The sequence below is a fragment of the Caretta caretta genome, chromosome 21 (assembly GCF_965140235.1).
Source record: "Caretta caretta isolate rCarCar2 chromosome 21, rCarCar1.hap1, whole genome shotgun sequence".
Lineage (NCBI taxonomy): Eukaryota > Metazoa > Chordata > Testudines > Cheloniidae > Caretta > Caretta caretta.
In genome coordinates, this window is record NC_134226.1 from 19,431,055 (window position 1) to 19,452,814 (window position 21,760).

The 21,760-nt window shown below is 43.2% G+C and overlaps 1 protein-coding gene across 4 annotated transcripts in view; it reads left to right on the forward strand.

Moving 5' to 3' along the window:
• Positions 1 to 16,587, forward strand: part of LZTR1 (leucine zipper like post translational regulator 1) — a 300,011-nt gene extending 283,424 nt beyond the window's left edge. For 3 of the 4 annotated variants that reach the window (XM_048826871.2, XM_048826873.2, XM_048826876.2), the window contains one exon: positions 16,035 to 16,587. In XM_048826871.2, the coding sequence (XP_048682828.1) occupies positions 16,035 to 16,151 (117 nt within the window). In that variant the 3' untranslated portion in view covers positions 16,152 to 16,587. The remainder of the gene's footprint in view (positions 1 to 16,034) is intronic. The other variant, XM_048826877.2, reaches the window with a different exon arrangement.
• Positions 16,588 to 21,760: the final 5,173 nt, after the last annotated feature.

The window sequence follows — 21,760 nt, forward strand, 5'->3', positions numbered from 1 at the left end:
CATTGAGTACATTAGCTTTTTCCACATCCTCTGTCACTAGGTTGCCTCCCTCATTCAGTAAGGGGCCCACACTTTCCTTGAATTTCTTCTTGTTGCTAACATACCTGAAGAAACCCTTCTTGTTACTCTTAACATCTCTTGCTAGCTGCAACTCCAAGTGTGATTTGGCCTTCCTGATTTCACTCCTGCATCCCCGAGCAATATCTTTATACTCTTCCCTGGTCATTTGTCCAATCTTCCACTTCTTGTAAGCTGCTTTTTTGTATTTAAGATAAGCAAGGATTTCACTGTTAAGCCAAGCTGGTCGCCTGTCATATTTACTATTCTTTCTACACATCAGAATGGTTTGTTGCTGTAACCTCAATAAGGATTCTTTAAAATACAGCCAGCTCTCCTGGACTCCTTTCCCCCTCATGTTGTTCTCCCAGGGGATCCTGCCCATGAGTTCCCTGAGGGAGTCAAAGTCTGCTTTTCTGAAGTCCAGGGTCACATTTCCTGAAAAAGAACTCATGGAGCGAACAAGCATGCTATTCTTCAGTACACATTCTTGCTGCTTGTTACCTCACCCCTCGATTCCCTTTACAGACTTCATAATAACATCCTGAGAGTTGGCGCTACGGGCGGAGTAAGGGAGCATAATGCCCCAATCCTGACACAGGGAAGAAAGGTAAGCAGCACGATACGGACCCTGGACTTCAGGAAAGCAGACTTCGACTCCCTCAGGGAACGGATGGCCAGGATCCCCTGGGGGACTAACTTGAAGGGGAAAGGAGTCCAGGAGAGCTGGCTGTATTTCAAGGAATCCCTGTTGAGGTTACAGGGACAAACCATCCCGATGAGTCGAAAGAATAGTAAATATGGCAGGCGACCAGCTTGGCTTAATGGTGAAATCTTAGCGGATCTTAAACATAAAAAAGAAGCTTACAAGAAGTGGAAGGTTGGACATATGACCAGGGAAGAGTATAAAAATATTGCTCGGGCATGTAGGAATGTTATCAGGAGGGCCAAATTGCACCTGGAGCTGCAGCTAGCCAGAGATGTCAAGAGTAACAAGAAGGGTTTCTTCAGGTATGTTGGCAACAAGAAGAAAGCCAAGGAATGTGTGGGCCCCTTACTGAATGAGGGAGGCAAACTAGTGACAGAGGATGTGGAAAAAGCTAATGTACTCAATGCTTTTTTTGCCTCTGTTTTCACTAACAAGGTCAGCTCCCAGACTGCTACGCTGGGCATCACAAAATGGGGAAGAGATGGACAGCCCTCTGTGGAGATAGAGGTGGTTAGGGACTATTTAGAAAAGCTGGACGTGCACAAGTCCATGGGGCCGGACGAGTTGCATCCGAGAGTGCTGAAGGAACTGGCGGCTGTGATTGCAGAGCCATTGGCCATTATCTTTGAAAACTCGTGGCGAACCGGGGAAGTCCCGGATGACTGGAAAAAGGCTAATGTAGTGCCAATCTTCAAAAAAGGGAAGAAGGAGGATCCTGGGAACTACAGGCCAGTCAGCCTCACTTCAGTCCCTGGAAAAATCATGGAGCAGATCCTCAAAGAATCAATTCTGAAGCACTTGCATGAGAGGAAAGTGATCAGGAACAGCCAGCATGGATTCACCAAGGGAAGGTCATGCCTGACTAATCTAATCGCCTTCTATGATGAGATTACTGGTTGTGTGGATGAAGGGAAAGCAGTGGATGTATTGTTTCTTGACTTTAGCAAAGCTTTTGACACGGTCTTCCACAGTATTCTTGTCAGCAAGTTAAGGAAGTATGGGCTGGATGAATGCACTACAAGGTGGGTAGAAAGCTGGCTAGATTGTCGGGCTCAACGGGTAGTTATCAATGGCTCCATGTCTAGTTGGCAGCCGGTATCAAGTGGAGTGCCCCAAGGGTCGATCCTGGGGCCGGTTTTGTTCAATATCTTCATAAATGATCTGGAGGATGGTGTGGATTGCACTCTCAGCAAATTTGCGGATGATACTAAACTGGGAGGAGTGGTAGATACGCTGGAGGGGAGGGATAGGATACAGAAGGACCTAGACAAATTGGAGGATTGGGCCAAAAGAAATCTGATGAGGTTCAATAAGGATAAGTGCAGGGTCCTGCACTTAGGACGGAAGAACCCAATGCACAGCTACAGACTAGGGACCGAATGGCTAGGCAGCAGTTCTGCGGAAAAGGACCTAGGGGTGACAGTGGACGAGAAGCTGGATATGAGTCAGCAGTGTGCCCTTGTTGCCAAGAAGGCCAATGGCATTTTGGGATGTATAAGTAGGGGCATAGCGAGCAGATCGAGGGACGTGATCGTCCCCCTCTATTCGACATTGGTGAGGCCTCATCTGGAGTACTGTGTCCAGTTTTGGGCCCCACACTTCAAGAAAGATGTGGATAAATTGGAGAGAGTCCAGCGAAGGGCAACAAAAATGATTAGGGGTCTGGAACACATGAGTTATGAGGAGAGGCTGAGGGAGCTGGGATTGTTTAGCCTGCAGAAGAGAAGAATGAGGGGGGATTTGATAGCTGCTTTCAACTACCTGAAAGGGGGTTCCAAAGAGGATGGCTCTAGACTGTTCTCAATGGTATCAGATGACAGAACGAGGAGTAATGGTCTCAAGCTGCAGTGGGGGAGGTTTAGATTGGATATTAGGAAAAACTTTTTCACTAAGAGGGTGGTGAAACACTGGAATGCGTTACCTAGGGAGGTGGTAGAATCTCCTTCCTTAGAGGTTTTTAAGGTCAGGCTTGAGAAAGCCCTGGCTGGGATGATTTAACTGGGAATTGGTCCTGCTTTGAGCAGGGGGTTGGACTAGATGACCTTCTGGGGTCCCTTCCAACCCTTATATTCTATGATTCTATGAACCCATGCAAGTCATGCATTACCTACCTAGATCTTGAGTCTGGGCACAGGGTAAAGAGCAAGGGCAGCAGAGATGGCTGGACACAATGGGAGGAGTATGCTGCATCTGCTAATGGGTAATGCACTGCCTGGAGGGGAGTGTGCAGCAATACAAGAGTTGTGAAAGGCTTGTGAGTTACCTTAATGTAAGAGTCATTGGCCAGGGAGTGTAGCCTAGTGGGAGGGCACTCACTGGGGAGGTGACCCATGCTCTAGTGATTCTTTAATTGTTTATCCAGAGTGGAATAGCTTTATTAGGAGAGACTGAGGAAGGCACACATAAAAATGTCCCTTAGCCCAGTATTTAGAGCCTGCACCTGAGAGGTGGGAGATCCTTGTTCAAATCCTTTCTCCCCTTCTGCCTGAAGGGGGAACTGACCCTAGGTTTCACACATCCCAGATGTAGAATCAAATGAAATAAAAATCTTAAATGAATCCACATGTTCCATAGAATCTCTGTGGATAGTAATTCCATGCTTTAAGAAGAATATAACAGTAAGGCTCTATTATCAACCACCTGACCAGGACAGTGACAATGACGATGAAATGCTAAGGGAGATTAGAGAGGCTATAAAAATAAAGAACTCAATAATAGTGAGGGATTTCAATTATCCCCATATTGACTGGGTACATGTCACCTCAGGACGAAATCATAGAATCATAGAATATCAGGGTTGGAAGGGACCCCTGAAGGTCATCTAGTCCAACCCCCTGCTCGAAGCAGGACCAATTCCCAGTTAAATCATCCCAGCCAGGGCTTTGTCAAGCCTGACCTTAAAAACCTCTAAGGAAGGAGATTCTACCACCTCCCTAGGTAACGCATTCCAGTGTTTCACCACCCTCTTAGTGAAAAAGTTTTTCCTAATATCCAATCTAAACCTCCCCCACTGCAACTTGAGACCATTACTCCTAGTTCTGTCATCTGCTACCATTGAGAACAGTCTAGAGCCATCCTCTTTGGAACCCCCTTTCAGGTAGTTGAAAGCAGCTATCAAATCCCCCCTCATTCTTCTCTTCTGCAGGCTAAACAATCCCAGCTCCCTCAGCCTCTCATCATAAGTCATGTGTTCTAGACCCCTAATCATTTTTGTTGCCCTTCGCTGGACTCTCTCCAATTTATCCACATCCTTCTTGTAGTGTGGGGCCCAAAACTGGACACAGTACTCCAGATGAGGCCTCACCAATGTCGAATAGAGGGGAACGATCACATCCCTCGATCTGCTCGCTATACCCCTACTTATACATCCCAAAATGCCATTGGCCTTCTTGGCAACAAGGGCACACTGCTGACTCATATCCAGCTTCTCGTCCACTGTCACCCCTAGGTCCTTTTCTGCAGAACTGCTGCCTAGCCATTCGGCCCCTAGTCTGTAGCGGTGCATTGGATTCTTCCATCCTAAGTGCAGGACCCTGCACTTATCCTTATTGAACCTCATCAGATTTCTTTTGGCCCAATCCTCCAATTTGTCTAGGTCCTTCTGTATCCTATCCCTCCCCTCCAGCGTATCTACCACTCCTCCCAGTTTAGTATCATCCGCAAATTTGCTGAGAGTGCAATCCACACCATCCTCCAGATCATTTATGAAGATATTGAACAAAACCGGCCCCAGGACCGACCCTTGGGGCACTCCACTTGATATGCAGAGACAACATTTCTTGATACTTTAAATGACTGCTTCTTGGAGCAGCTGGTACAGGAACCCACAAGGGGAGATGCAGTTCTTGATTTAGTCCTGAGTAGAGTGTAGGATCTGGTCCAAGAGGTAGGTATAACAGGCCCACTTGGAAATAGTGACCATAATATAACAACATTTAACATCCCTGTGGTGGGAAGAACACCTCAGCAGCCCAGCGCTGTGGCATTTAATTTCAGAAAGGGGAACTATGCAAAAATGAGGAGGTTAGTTAAACAGAAATTAAAAGGTACAGTGGCTAGAGTGAAATCCCTGCAAGCTGCATGGACACTTTTCAAAGACACCATCATAGGGGCTCAACTTAAATGTATACCCCAAATTAAAAAACACAGTAAAAGAACTAAAAAAGAGCCACCATGGCTTAACAACCATGTCAAAGAATCAGCGAGAGATAAAAAGGCATTTTTTAAAAAGGGGAAGTCAAATCCTAGTGAGGTAAATAGAAAGGAGCATAAACACCGCCAAATTAAGTGTAAAAATGCAATAAGAAAAGCCAAAAAGGAGTTTTTGAAAAACAGTTAGCCAAAAACTCAAAAGGTGGTAATAAAATGTTTTTTAAGTGCATCAGAAGCAGGAAGCCTGCTAACAACCAGTGGGGCCCCTGGACGATCGAGTTAAAAAAGGAGCACTTAAAGACGATAAAGTAATTGCAGAGAAACTAAATGAATTCTTTGCTTCAGTCTTCACGGCTGAGGAGGTTAGAGAGATTCCCAAACCTGAGCTGTCCTTTGTAGGTGACAAATCTGAGGAATTCTCACAGATTGAAGTGTCATTAGAGGAGGTTTTGGAATCATTTGATAAACTTAACAGTAACAAGTCACTGGGACCAGATGGCATTCACTCAAGTGTTATGAAAGAACTCAAAAGTGAAATTGCGGAACTATTAACTATGGTTTGTAACCTGTCCTTTAAATCAGCTTCTGTACCCAGTGACTGGAAGAAAGCTAATGTAACGCCAATATTTAAAAAAGGGCTCTAGAGGTGATCCCCGCAATTACAGACCAGTAAGTCTAACGTTAGTACCGGGCAAATTAGTTGAAACAATAGTAAAGAATAAAATTGTTAGGCACATAGAAGAATATAAATTGTTGTGCAAAAGTCAACGTGGTTTCTGTAAAGGGAGATCTTATTAATCTATTAGTGTTCTTTGAAGGGGTCAACAAACATGTGGACAAGGGGGATCCAGTGGACATAGTATACTTAGATTTCCAGAAACCCTTTGACAAGGTCCCTCACCAACGGCCCTTCCATAAATTAAGTTGTCATGGGATAAGAGGGAAGATCCTTTCATGGATTGAGAACTGGTTAAAAGACAGGGAACAAAGGGTAGGAATAAATAGTAAATTTTCAGAATGGAGAGGGGTAACTAGTGGTGTTCCCCAAGGGTCAATCCTAGGACCAATCCTATTCAACTTATTCATAAATGATCTGGAGAAGGGGGTAAAGAGTGAGATTGCAAAGTTTGCAGATGGTACTAAACTGCTCAAGATAGTTAAGACCAAAGCAGACTGTGAAGAACTTCAAAAAGATCTCACAAAACTAAGTGATTGGGCAACAAAATGGCAAATAAAATTTAAGGTGGATAAATGTAAAGTAATGCACATTGGGAGTGGAGCCCTGAAAGCCAGGCAGATGGAAGATCTCTTCTGCACTGGCAACTCCTGCAGCATAGTTGAGTCCAAGTGTATCCACTCCCGTCCTTCCTTTGGTTCAAACCAGTGAAAGGGGATGCTGACACATGGGCAAAGCAGTGTCTCCATATCAACTACCCAAGCTATTGCAGCCACATCACACGGAGAGGACACTCCATCCTTGCTGGCAACCTGGACACAACACAGAAGGTGACAGTTATGGGTAAAAAGCTCTTACTTGATTGGCATAGAGGGTTCCAAGAGTCACCTTCGACGATGGGAAGAATCACTGCATTCCATTGGTCAGCCACCACCCACCACAAAGCCAGGCAGCCCCCAGAAAGTTAGGTGCTGGCCCGCCATGGTCTGTCCACGTCCTGAGGTGCGTGGTGCTAGACAAAAAGTTGAAAGGCAGATGGAAATCTGGCACCTGGCAAAAATAAGAAACCAAGAACTTTCTGCCTTGGGAGCTGGAATGTCAGGACCATGTGTCCAGGATTGACAGGCGATGATGACCTACAATAACACAAGCAGTATACGGAAGTCAGCTTTGCTAGACCATGAGCTGTACAAACTCAATGTTGACATTACAGCGCTTCAGGAAACAAGACTTGCAGATGCTGGTTCTGTCCAAGAGGCCAGTTACACCTTCTTTTGGCAAGGTAAAAGCAGTGAAGAAAATACTCTTCATGGTGTCAGTTTCGCTGTGAAAAACTAGTGGGTAAAGCTCTAGAGACACCCATTGGGAAATCAGAGCGTATCATCTCACTTAAACTTCAGATGACATCGGCTCTGTGAACATCTTTAGTGCCTATGCACCAGCACTCAAATCTATCCCCGAGGAGAAGGATACATTTTACAACTCTTTGCATCAAGTCATCAAAAGAATACCATCAACTGAGCAACTTTTCCTCCTTGGTGACTTTAATGCAAGAGTCGGTGCAGACAACTACTCATGGCCAGATTGCCTGGGACATTTTGGCATTGGCAAGATGAATGAGAATGGCCAACAAGTTCTTGAATTCTGCGCCCAAAACCAAATGTGTATTTCCAATTCATATTTTACAGGAAAAGATCACCACAAAGCATCATGGCGACATCTATGATCAGGCCACTGGCACCGATTAGACCTTGTTATCGTCAGGAGGAAAGACCTACCCTTAGTGGAGAACACTCACACGTTCCACAGTGCTGATTGTGACATTGACCACTCCTTGATTATTGGCAAAGTGAAGATTACAGCCAAGAAACTACGTAGAGCAAAACCTAGGAGCAAGCCCAAAATCAATGCTATTAACACCAAAAAACAGAGGAAATGCCAGGAGTTTGTGAATGCTTTTGAACTTAGCATGCATGGAAGGTCATTAGCAGAGAGTGCAGAGCAATTTGGGCAAGATTTAAGAACAACAATCCATGAAACAACTTGAGCTACATTCGGGGGGAAGAGACCATCAAAAAAGGACTGGTTTGAAGAAAATGAAGTGGAACTATTATCTCTCATCAACATTAAGAACACAGCCCATCTGGAACAGAACAAGAAGCCAACAGAGAGCGCCAAAGTGAGACTTCAATATGCAAAAACTGAGGTGCAGTGAGCAAGCAGACACTGTGCAAATCATTACTGGATCAAGATCCGTGAAGAGATACAGACAACCTCAGACACAGGAAACCTCAAAGTCATGTATGATGGCCTGAAGAAAGTTCTAGGTCCCACTGTCAACAAGGTTGCCCCTCTCAAATTGCACAGCGGCGAAATCATTACAGATAAAAGCAAGCACTTGTGTCGTTGGCTTGTACACTATTCAGAGCTATATGCACAAGAAAGAAACATCACCAGCGAATCACTGGACCAAATACCAACTCTACAGGTCATGCCAGAGCTAGATGTGGAGCCCACTGTAGAAGAACTAAGCAAGGCCATGGATTTGCTATCAAGTGGCAAGGCTCCTGGAAAAGATGGCATCCCAGCGGAAATCCTCAAGTCTGGGAAAGACAGCCTATTACCGTATCTTCATCAGCTGCTACTTAAATGCTGAAAAAAGGGTGAGGTACCACAAGAGATGCGCGACACAAAAATTATCACTTTGTATAAAAATAAAGGTGAAAAGGGTGGTGCAACAGAGGTATCTCGCTACTAAGTGTAGCAGGAAAAGCTTTCACAAAAGTCATCTTAGTGTGCCTACAACAGCTGGCGAATTGTGTCTACCCTGAATCACAGTGTGGATTCAGGGATGGAAGATCAACTGTAGACATGATATTTTCTCTGCAGAGAGCAAAACCGACCATTGTACATCACCTTTGTGGACCTAACCAAAGCATTCAACACAGGCAGCAGAGTAGGTCTATTTGCAATCCTAGAAAAGATAGGATGCGCACCTGTTAAGTCTTATACGTTCATTCCACAACAACATGAGAGCAGCTGTCCAGTTTGAAGGGTCCACTTTGGACAGTTTTGAGATGAAAAGCAGAGTGAAGCAAGGATGCGTTCTTGCCCCTACACTCTTTGGAATCTTCTTCTCGGTACTCTTGAATGGCGTGTTTAAGGACATGAAAGATGGAGTGTATCTCCACACAAGATCAGATGCTAAACTCTTCCACCTGTCCCGACTTGTCGAAGACCAAAGTCAAAAAGGTGCTAATCAAGGAATTTTTATTCACTGATGATGCCCTCATAGCCCACAGTGAAGATCTACTACGAGGATTCATGGACCTCCTTTCAAGTGCCTCTCAGGCATTTGCTCTCACTATCAGCATCAAGAAAACAGTTGTATTAGGACAGGGGGTTCCACAGGATCCTTCAATTACCTTAAATGCAAATCAGCTAGAAGTAGTCCAAAAGTTCAGCTATTTAGGTTCTACAGTGACCACCAACCTCTCACTGGATGAAGAACTAAATGTTCACATTGGAAAGGCAGCCACCACCTTTAGCAGACTAACTAAAAGAGCATGAAACAACTCAAAGCTTACCATCAAGACCAAAATGCTAGTGTACTAAGCCTGCATCCTCAGCACGCTCATGTATGGTGGGGAAACATGGACAACTTATGCTCATCAGGAGAAAAGGTTAAACAGTCCACCTCCACTGTTTACGCCGCATACTCAACACCAAATGGCAAGATAAAGTCTCCAATGCAGAGGTTCTTCAAAGGGCAAAGTTACCAAGTATAACAGCCCTGCTCAAGCAAAGACAATTGTGCTGTTTGGGCCATCTGAGTAGGTTGGAAAATGGACGCATACCCAAGGACATGCTATACGGGGAGCTGTTGGAGGGAACAAGAACAAGAGGATGTCCCAAGCTTTGCTATAAAGACACGTGCAAGCAAGATATTAAGGAGTTTGGAATTGATCCTGGCCAGTGAGAAGTCTTGGCAAGTGATGGTAACACGTGGCTCCATCGTCTCCATCAGGGTATCAAAGTCCATGACAGAAGCTGGCTCCTACAGCTTGAAGAGAAAAGAGCCTTTAGGAAGCAAGCAGTTCCCAACCAAGATACAGACATTTGCAATAACTGCCAAAGATTATGCAAATCTCAGATTGGACTATTCAGTCACATGAGACATTGCAAACCATGTACATAGAATCATAGAATCATAGAATATAAGGGTTGGAAGGGACCCCAGAAGGTCATCTAGTCCAACCCCCTGCTCGAAGCAGGACCAATTCCCAGTTAAATCATCCCAGCCAGGGCTTTGTCAAGCCTGACCTTAAAAACCTCTAAGGAAGGAGATTCTACCACCTCCCTAGGTAACGCATTCCAGTGTTTCACCACCCTCTTAGTGAAAAAGTTTTTCCTAATATCCAATCTAAACCTCCCCCACTGCAGCTTGAGACCATTACTCCTCGTTCTGTCATCTGCTACCATTGAGAACAGTCTAGAGCCATCCTCTTTGGAACCCCCTTTCAGGTAGTTGAAAGCAGCTATCAAATCCCCCCTCATTCTTCTCTTCTGCAGGCTAAACAATCCCAGCTCCCTCAGCCTCTCCTCATAACTCATGTGTTCCAGACCCCTAATCATTTTTGTTGCCCTTCGCTGGACTCTCTCCAATTTATCCACATCCTTCTTGAAGTGTGGGGCCCAAAACTGGACACAGTACTCCAGATGAGGCCTCACCAATGTCGAATAGAGGGGAACGATCACGTCCCTCGATCTGCTCGCTATGCCCCTACTTATACATCCCAAAATGCCATTGGCCTTCTTGGCAACAAGGGCACACTGCTGACTCATATCCAGCTTCTCGTCCACTGTCACCCCTAGGTCCTTTTCCGCAGAACTGCTGCCTAGCCATTCGGTCCCTAGTCTGTAGCTGTGCATTGGGTTCTTCCGTCCTAAGTGCAGGACCCTGCACTTATCCTTATTGAACCTCATCAGATTTCTTTTGGCCCAATCCTCCAATTTGTCTAGGTCCTTCTGTATCCTATCCCTCCCCTCCAGCGTATCTACCACTCCTCCCAGTTTAGTATCATCCGCAAATTTGCTGAGAGTGCAATCCACACCATCCTCCAGATCATTTATGAAGATATTGAACAAAACCGGCCCCAGGACCGACCCTTGGGGCACTCCACTTGATACCGGCTGCCAACTAGACATGGAGCCATTGATAACTACCCGTTGAGCCCGACAATCTAGCCAGCTTTCTACCCACCTTGTAGTGCATTCATCCAGCCCATACTTCCTTAACTTGCTGACAAGAATACTGTGGAAGACCGTGTCAAAAGCTTTGCTAAAGTCAAGAAACAATACATCCACTGCTTTCCCTTCATCCACACAACCAGTAATCTCATCATAGAAGGCGATTAGATTAGTCAGGCATGACCTTCCCTTGGTGAATCCATGCTGGCTGTTCCTGATCACTTTCCTCTCATGCAAGTGCTTCAGGATTGATTCTTTGAGGACCTGCTCCATGATTTTTCCAGGGACTGAAGTGTCATAGGCTGCAATTCCCACTGTCTCTCGCAGACCAAAAAATGCCAACATGTCTAATCTGGCATATTTATATGGCTCCTGTCATGTTAGTATCTGAGCTCCTAACAGTCTTTACTGTATTTATCCTCACAACATTCCCAAGGTAAGGAAGCACTGTAAACTCCAGTTCATAGATGGGAAACTAGGGCACAGAGAGCTAGATCCACAAAGGGAATTAAACATGTAACTCCCACTACAGATGGCAACGTCCAACTTTTAGGTACCAGTGAGATCATCAACCCCGACTCAGCTACTTCCTAACACTGAAGGCACTTAAGTTTCTGCCAGAAGGCATGCACAAAACCACTGAAATCACCAAGCTGCTCAGAGCCCTCTCTCACACTTAAACCCTGATGGATTCACAAATGAGGCATTCTCCAATCTGGTAGGCAGGCTCTGAGCATGTCTAAGCTGCACAAAGGACATTTGTAACTCTGGGGGCATGTACCCAATGCCCAGAATTGGGAGTTGTCAGGGTTCCTTCCCAACTCTGAACTCTAGGGTACAGATGTGGGGACCCGCATGAAAGACCCCCTAAGCTTATTTCTACCAACTTAAGTTAAAAACTTTCCCAAGGCACAATTTCCGCCTTGTCCTTGAACAGTATGCTGCCACCACCAAGTGATTTAGACAAAGAGCAGGGAAAGGACCACTTGGAGTCCTATTCCCCCAAGCCCTACACCCCCTTTCCTGGGGAAGGCTTGATGATAATATCCTCACCAACTGGTACAGGTGAACACAGACCCAAACCCTTGGATCTTAAAAACAATGAAAAATCAATCAGGTTCTTAGAAGAAGAATTTTATTTAAAGAAAAGGTAAAAGAATCACCTCTGTAAAATCAGGATGGTAAATACTTTACAAGGTAATCAGATTCAAAACATAAAGAATCCCTCTAGGCAAAACCTTAAGCTACAAAAAGACACAAAAACAGGAATACACATTTTCTCCAGCACAGCGAATTTCACAAGCCAAAACAGAGAAAACCTAGCGCATTTTCTAGCTAGATTACTTACTAACTTTTACAGGAGTTGGAGGGCTTGCATCCTTGATCTGTTCCCAGCAAAGGTATCACACAGACAGACAAAAGCCTTTCCTCCTCCCAAATTTGAAAGTATCTTGTCCCCTCATTGGTCATTTTGGGTCAGGTGCCAGCCAGGTTACCTGAGCTTCTTAATCCTTTACAGGTAAAAGGACTTTGCCTCTGGCCAGGAGGGATTTTATAGCACTGTATACAGAAAGGTGATTACCCTTCCCTTTATATTTATGACAGGAGCACTCAGTTGGGATAGAGAAGACTTGTTTTCAAATCGTTGCGCTGCCTGATTTTGATCAGGGACTTGAATCCAGGCCCCACACATGCAAGGGGCGTGTCGTAATCATTCAGGTATTGCCTGCTCTTGGATGGAGCTTGCTTAGTGTCTCCTGTTAAAGCTGTTCCACTTTGTATTAAATAATTAACTATTCGTTGGAGCAGAAAGAGCAGGGAAGAGCTTGACTGTAGCTCAGTGGCTAAGGCACTGACCTGGGACAAGTCCCTGTTCCAATTTATATTTCATTATTTATATTTATTCCAATGGGAGAGGCTGTAGCACAATTATCCCAGAATAACCTCACCTGGCATGTGGGAAAATCAAGATCACAAACCTGCTCTGAATCAAGCATAAGGGCAGTTTGAAAACTGGTCTCTTGCATCAGGGCTGAGTGCCACAGCCAGTGGGCAGCTATGGTTAGTTTCTCTTGCTCCTTTTTCCTGAGAAGGGGTTTGCCTAGCTAAGACACCTGGCTGCAAGAGAGGGTTCACAGCTGAGAATCCCAAATGCAGCTAGGCACCCCCCTCGAGCCCAGAGCTAGGCATTTAACTGCCTCGGCTTTTTCTGCTGACTAGCTTAGCAAGGCTCCTTGCTCAGCTGTATCTCTCCCCAGGCATGGTATAGTGAGCCTGGGCGCCTGACTCAAGACTAAGAATTCTACTGGGAGGCAGTGTGCCTAAAAGTCCCTTTGTCAATCTGTCCCCAAGAGACCTAAGGACCAGATATATAAAGGTATTTAGGTGCCCAAGGTGCAGATAGACACTGAATGGGATTTTCAGATTTGCCTGAGCGTGTTACACGTCTATCTCCCATTGAAGTGAATGGCACCAAATCGATTTAGGTGCTTTTGAAAATGCCATTGGCAGAAACTTAGGCAGCTAGGGAATTTTATTAGCAAAAACGTAGGTAGCTATGGACTTTGGCCAGCAGCTGAGTAGAGGGTTAAGAAACTCAACGGCACTCGCATATTTTATTTAAGCCCCTAGAATGGCAGTGAGGCACCGAAGTCCCTTTGTGGCGCTCTAGCTCTAGATGTCTACATGCATCTTTAGGTACGTAAATGTCTTTGGAAATCTGGCCCTGAGGGACTTACCCACAGTCACATATTGATCTGTAGCCAAACAGGGAGCTGAACGTGAGTCTGGCACCATAACACTTGGGCTGTCCCTTCTGTCCACTAAGCGCACCTCGCTTGCACACCTACCTAGGTACTGTCAGGCCCAAAATAAGGGGGAGGTTGTTTGTTTCTATCATCTTTGCATTCTTTCCATTCAAAAAACTGAACTACATCAGGTAAAAATAAAAGACAAAAATGACACAATTGACCACTGCATACAAGTAATATTTAAAATGTACAATCTCTGAAAAGAATACAGAAATACTGAAGAATCTGGAAAGATGTAATCTATGCTAGAATTAACCTAATGGATTCAGCATTCCATATTCTGCATTTCCATTTGGAAATGAGATTATACAGATGGGCTCTGGCAGTCATAGAGTATCCGGCTGCATTTACTGCTGTGCAAATTGTCTTATTTTAATACAGTGTCATGGTCTTGACTAGAGCCCTGCGCAGATACAAAATTTGCATCTGCATCTGATGCACAATCTGCGAACATAGTCCGCGAATATAAAGTGGATATATAGCAGATATCCGCAGATTTGCAGGGCTCTAGTTTTGACTTCCTTGTGGTAGACCTGATCAGTAACAACTTGAAACTAATGTTGAGTGCAATGTTGCACTGTGGCCAGAAAAATGAACAAAATGCAACATTTCAGAAAATGTTTGAGGCTCTGACATTTTGTTAAATTTCTGTCGTTGCTAATTTTTTTCTTTTAACTCTGGTTTTGTAATTTAAAAACTGTGATTCTAGGGACAGGCTCATCAAATTATCATTGAAAGACTGAGTGCTAGGGTAGGAGAATACCTGCAGCTTTCAAGAAATCCAAATGCTGTAATGTTTATGTTGTGTTTTGGAGATTTTGGTATGTAACTTTTTGCCCAGCACTATATGAACGTGCGGCTATTACAGTCTCCTTCAGCTCCTTCCTTTAATTGTTGACTCGTTAAAGGTTGCTGTTCCCTATTCAGAATATCAGAGAAGAATATTAACCGGAGAGCTGACTATATTGTTGTAATACTTTGGGCAAGGTTATACATTAGTCTCCCAGTGTGTGTTAGGTTTATACAAATGCCTAATAAAAATCTTTTTTGTTTATACTCTGCAATAATTCTGTGTCTTTGCCCTTGGTCTTAATCCTATCTCAATGCAATATGCTCTTCAGTGCAGGTGCCTAATTCCCACTAATGTTAATGGAATCTACCCCTCCATCCCCTGCACATTGTCTACTCCCCCTTATTTTAGACAGATAACTCTGTGTACTGATTTCTTTCCAGAAGTGGCCTGATTCATCTGCTTCATTTCACTCTTATACTAGAGGCACAAAATGCCTTTGTTTCTTCACTACAGACACTGGACCTACAAAGAGAGGAGGAAATATTATTAAGTAATTTAAAAAAGATATCCAAATATTCTCCATTGATTGGGCTAAAATATGAGGTAAAATACGGATGTTTCTCAAGGTCAGAAAATGGCTCTTCAGAGAAAACTTGGGTTTGTGTGAATTCTCCGTTCAGTCTGATGCTGTCAGAAAATAAACATTATTATAGAGCAGTTGATTAGCTAAGACCTTCAGTGCACATGTTGATTATTAGTTCTCATGGCATTCTTTAACTGCTTGAAAGATCCAGGCAAAAATATTATGTGCACTAAATAGAGCAGTACTTTGAGCTACTTCTCAGGGCACACCATAACAAAGTAGATAGATTTCAGAGTAGCAGCCGTGTTAGTCCATTTCCGCAAAAAGAAAAGGAGTACTTGTGGCACCTTAGAGACTAACAAATTTATTTGAGCATAAGCTTTCATGAGCTACAGCTCAATTCATCTCACTGCATGCATCCAATGAAGTGAATTGTAGCTCAGGAATATTTATTATGCTCAAATAAATTTGTTAGTCTCTAAGGTGCCACAAGTACTCCTTTAGAGTAGATAGATTATTTGCACAAATCCTGAGCTACCAGTTCCAGTGGATCTGAATGTCAGCAGAAATACAAACGGCATGAATTTCAAAGCTAGTTAAGGGCCTAAGATATGTTTTAGCCTACACTAGTTTGCATCTTGTATATTAATTATGGAATCATTATTATGAATAATTATTGTCATTCTCGTGTCAGATTTCCTGACATACCTTCAACTCCACCCCACAGCAAAGGCGGTCTAAAACCAGAAGACAAAGAAGGAGAATTATTATTTTACATAGAAACCACAGTTGTAGTGATTTTCATGGAACTTTGCATCTTGGTTCTGTGTGCTTGTCATTTTACTAGTAACATGACAATATCCACACAATGGAATATCACTGGATTTCACTAACCTGTATATGTCTACTATGGGTCTGTTGGGATTAAACAGTGATATTTAAAATATGGTTTTAATTTTTTTCTTTTTTGTGTGTTTTTCTGTTTGTTTTTGTTTTCCCTGAAGGTCTCCAAGTTGCCAAACCTGCGATCCCTCAGTCAGCCGCTCCTTCTTGACATCATAGAATCATTAGCCAATCACATATCAGACAAGCAATGTGCAGAGCTGGGTTCAGACATATAAAACACTTCCAAATCTCTTTCATTTGTTCCTCAAAGTGCTGCACTTTACAGCTGAATCCCTCTATACTGAGCTGCTCAGAATGTCAACACAATAAAGCAGAAGACCTGTGAAGAGCATAAAAATCTGAACTATTGCTCTCCTATAGAGCTGCATGGCTTACATCTGTGTATTTGGGGCAGAAGCTGGTCTCAGCCGTACCAATGTAAAATTGAAATCACTGCGGGCAATGAGTTTATTCCAGATTTACCGTGGTGTCACTGAGTTCAGAATCTGGCCTATTGCTTTTGTTTTGTAAAATATAAAAGGATCATTATTATTATGAAACACAACATTTAGTGAAACATATTCAAAGGGCTTTATCATTGTAACACAATCCAGTGGCTGGAAGTTGAAATCAGCAATAATTAAATTGGGAATAAAATGCACAATGATAACAGTTAATTGATAATTGGCCCAGAATACAAAGGCTTTCTATAGATTTTCTGTCACTTGGAGTCTTTAAATCTACATTGGGTGTCTTTCTAAAATATAAGCTGTTTTTCAACTACCTTATTGGGCTGGATACGGGAAGCACTGCGTGAAATTCTCGGGACAGTGTTTTGAAAGAGGCCAGACTAAGATAGTCATAATGGCCCCTTCTGACTTTTAAAATCTATTAACCCTCTCCAGTCAAGCCTTTCTGAAATAATGTATTAGTAAATAGCTAAGATCTTCTGCCTGCATGGCAGGAAACACTTTGTTTTAGCTTGAGGGAAATGAAGCAAAAGGAAGCACTGGAAAAGGGGTGTCCAACCTGTGGCCATTGAAGGTATGCTTCCAGCTACATCCTGTGACTTTTTTTTTTTTTTTTTTTTGGTAACTGAAGTATTTTCATCAGCCGTAGTCACTACAGAAAGGTGTATGGATCCTCTAAAAGATCTGCCGTAGTTCAAACAGGAATTAATTCAGGGAAATCCTATGGCTTGTGTTCTACACATGAGCACAATGGGCCCTTCTAGCTTTATAATCTATGAAAAGCACCTCCCACTGCGGCTCATGCAACCCCAAAGATTTATTGTGAGCAGCTGATGTCCCACTCCTACTGCAGCTGCCCTCTCTGGCCACCTGCTGCATCAAAGGGGAAGAGAGAGTAGCTCTGGCTTCATTGCATACACTGCTACTGGTCTGGGGGAGCCTAGGTGAACAGGGCAGACACTCAGAAGGCTTTGCTTAGGTGAACACCCATAAAGGACAGCTCATTTACCCCAGACAGCACCCAGGGCAGGCCAGGAGGGAAAGCTGAGAACCAACAACAGGAGTTCTATGATCTAACTTGCATCAACTGTCAAGGGTCCCCAAGAAACCATACAATAGCTGCAGCACTGCGTACACCAGCCACTACCCCATGCTTACACTCAACCTGCCCCTCTGCACCCTGACATTACTCCTGTGCCAGAGGAACTGTGGGGAGGGAGGCATAGGAGCTGAATATGCTGGCTCTGTGCCTGCTGGGGATTACTAGTAGCAAAGCAGATAATGTAGCAACTAAAACTAGTCTCCCTTCCCCGGGATGTAGCAAATGGCCAGCTGGGGGAGCGGCTAAGCAGCTGCACTCAGCAGGGGCTTGTGGATCATTTCTACTCCAATGGCCACTGTCTGAGCGGTTCAATGGGAGCAGAAGAGGCCAGAGAATCTACTCACAAGCATTGATTTGGAGCCCCTCGGCTTTTGGGGATAATGTATTTGACTCTCATGCTGGAGAGTGTGGACAGACCTGCAGTAGAAATACAGTGGTCAGGCAGCTTATGTTTATACACTAGCCACCTCCGCATGGGGGGATGGACTAGGTGACCTCTTGACGTCCTTTCCAGCCGAACAGTTCTATGATTCTTGGATCTCTTCTAGTTAAGGGCAGTAAAGGTCTGTTTCCAGCAGACCAGAGCTACACGCCTGTGTTGTACCGTTAGCTTCACCATTTCCTGTGTGTGTCTGAAAAGGTGGTTGCTTTTGTGATCTCCAGTTGCTGTTCACCAGCTCCTTGGTGCTGGGTAGCAGGGTTTTAGATGCTGTTGTCCCTTCAATTAATTCAAGGGACGTGCTTTATGGAATGATAGATTGTCCTCCCAGTTAAGGACTTGTGCTAGCTGCATGTGCAGGTGGCTCTGACTGGAGAAGGCAGAGTGACCTGACATCAGGCCATGCGCGTTGAACTGAACTCTAGTAGATGCACCTCGTCTCCAAATATGTACACCCATTCCTCTGGTATATGCTCTCTGTATTTCATTTGGAAATTAAACTGACCAGTAAGTAGCACACCAGTAAATAGCACTTATGCGCCACTACCACTAACCCTATCGACTCCACTTTCTGAGAATCTCAGGGCAATTTAAAGCTGAAACCTGTGGTTCACACCTATGACTGTCAGCATTACACAGAGTCTATATTCTGAGAACTCAGAGGCACATGCAACCCCATGGTTTTTTACAACAAACCTTATGACCTAGTTATCTCAAGTGCAAAGTAAAACTTACTTTATAGCGAAATGGAACCATATAGCCTGCAGCATCAGTCAGCAGAGCTGTTCTGGTTGGGAGTCTCACACTGGCTACAGCTGCCTTTACATGGAAACAGTCAAATGTCTCTCACATGGAGGAGATTTTGATCTACAGTGTGCACAAGACTGCCCACATTCTGACAGCACAGCAACAAAGGTGACATTTTCAGGTTGGGTTTCAGCCAGTCTCACTGAGATTTTAGACCTGCTAGGTGAGTTAGGGCTGGGAGCTCTTATTTGAACCTCCTGATGGGTAAAATGAAGCACCATTATTAATAAAGATTGGCAACACCCTATTTGAGTGCTAGGAACATAAGAATTGCCATACCAGATCAGACCAGCTGTGCATCTCGTCTAGTAGTATGTTGTCTCTGACTCAGAGGAAGATGCAAGAATTCTGTAGTGGATACTGTGGGATAAGCAGCCCTTATGAGTAGTTTCTCCCTAACTCCCACCAGTCAGAAATTTGTGAAGGGTTACCTCCTTTTATTCTCCTCTCACTCTGTTGGTTCTAATTATCCATATAAATCCTCAACCCTTTTAAAAATCCTGTTGAGCTCTTGGTCTCAATGATATCTTGGCAGTGATTTCCACAGATTGATTATGTGTTGTGTTCAAGGGTATTTCCTTTGATCAGTTTTCAGTTCCGTAAATGTCGTCTTGTTCTTGTATTTGAAAAAGGATAAAGAGGAATATAAATCTCTATAACATTAATCATTCTGTGTACCTTTGTAATGTACCCTCTGAGTCGTGTCTTTAAAGTAACTTGTCTTGATCTTTTCAACATCTTTCCATCCCTCTAAGAATTTTTATCTTCTGTCGCAGAATCCCCTGGGTTTTCTGTAGGTTGTATCCTTTTTAAGATAGGATGACCAGTACTGAAGGCAGCATTCCAGATGGGGACGTACCAATGATCTATAGAATGGCATTATAATATTTTCAGTACTGTTTTCTGTCGTTACTGATCCATACAAACATCTTGTTTCCTTTTTTGATCACTGCTGCCATTGAGCCGTGACTGCCATTGCGTTGTTTATGGTGATACCTGGGACATTTTTGGTTACATTGATTTAAATCCCAGGAGTAGGGCATATGTGAGTAGTCTAAATAATTCCTTCCAATGTTCATTACTTTGCGTTTGTGAGCGCAGAATTACCATTGGGCTGCCCATTTGTCTAGTGCTGGTTAAGTCCAGGTCCAAATAATCTTTCCTAACCACTTAATGCCCTAGCCTTTTTAAGGGAAGGTTATTCAGAAAACTGTGATGTAGCTGTCTTAGTATTACTGGAAGTCCTCAGACTTCCTTTGTCCCTTTCTTTTTTTTTAACTTTATTGTTTTTATGTGAAATATATGTATATAGCAAAAGAAAACATATATAAATCTATACACGAAGCAGAAATAACATAAAATAATAAAGCAAAATGTTCATTATTTGCAAAACCTGAAAAAACATGCAAAAAAGAGAACCCGTAAAAGTAATACAGGGCATTAAAAGTGGCTCAATAGATAAATAAGTGAGAATATAGTTTACAGGTATCTGGGATTAATACAAATTGTGATTGTATGAAAGAGTTTCATGTATGACCAGGCATCCTTGTATTTTTTTTCCATGTGTTTCTGTTAGAGTAATTTTTTCCATTAATGCAGTAGTGGAGAGCTCACTCAGTCAGTCTGTGTATGAGGGAAGAATTGCAGAGTTCCATTTTCTCAAAATACTCTTTTGGCCACTAGAATAGTTTGCAATCCATTTCTTAATGTTAAGTGTAATTCCAACTCATCCAGACCCCTAAAATACTCACGCTTGGAGAAGAGAAAATAGTGACACAAAGATTTTGAGAAGTATCAGGGGGTAGCCATGTTAGTCTGTATCCCCAAAAACAACAAGGAGTCCGGTGGCACCTTAAAGACTGACAGATTTATATGGGCATAAGCTTTTGTGGGTAAAAAACCGCTTCTTCAGATGCATGGCCATGCATCTGAAGAAGTGTTTTTTACCCATGAAAGCTTATGCCCAAATAAATCCGTCAGTCTTTAAGGTGCCACCAGACTCCTTGTTAAGATTTTGAGAGGCACTGGTTATAGTGTTCCAGAACACATGCATTTTTTGACAGATATAAAAGATGTGAAAAAGGTGGCATGTGGCTGTTTGGCAATGGACATTGAGTGCTGGAGATTCAATCTAGTCTTAAACAAACGCTCTGGAGTCCAGTAGTACCTGTTTAATATCTTCTTCTGGAAGAATCACAAGGATAAAGAACTTGAAGTGTCTTTAACATTAAGCCAAACATCCTCCCAGGTTTCTGTTGAGACAGTAAAACTAAGTTCTTTTTTCCATTTTCTTTTAAACTGAAATTGAGAGGGTGCTGAAAAGCATTAAGCCACCTATAAGTCATTCCTAAAAAATGACTGTTGTTTCCATATTTCTCAACATGTTCTTCTAGAGAAGAGAAAGTTAAACAGACCAGTTGTCTCCTATTTGTGCATGTATACCTGAGCATAGTCACTGAAAGAAGGAACTGTGAAACAGCAGTAGCTGTTATTTGTTACACATTTAATTGAAGGAGGCCAGTCTAGCAGCTTGTGTTATATCTTTAATGTTTGTTAATCCTTTTTCTATCCAAATTGTCTTAAACCTGGAACTGGCCTTGATTCTGAGGCACAGGTTATCCCATAGTGGTATGAGAGGAGAATTAGTAAGATCAGATGCTATAATCATCTTAACATATTGTAGTATACCCCACATAGATGCCAAGATTGGATTTTTCTTTAAGGGTATGGGTAGCCTCTTGAGGTATAAAAAAGAAGAGAGGGAATCAAATGGCTAAGCTTTTTTCAATCTCAAACCAAGTCAGTATGTATACTGAGCCACTGGAGGGGAACCAGCTTACAATAAGATACATTTGGAACACTAGGTAATATAGATACAAATCTGGAAATTCGGTACCTCCAGTTGTCCAGCATTTTTTAAGGGTCATGTGTGACAAATGAGACTGTTTTTTTTTTTTATTCCATATAAATTCCATGATACACCTATTTACTCAAGCAAGGAGCATGGGAGAGACTTTGAAAGACAAT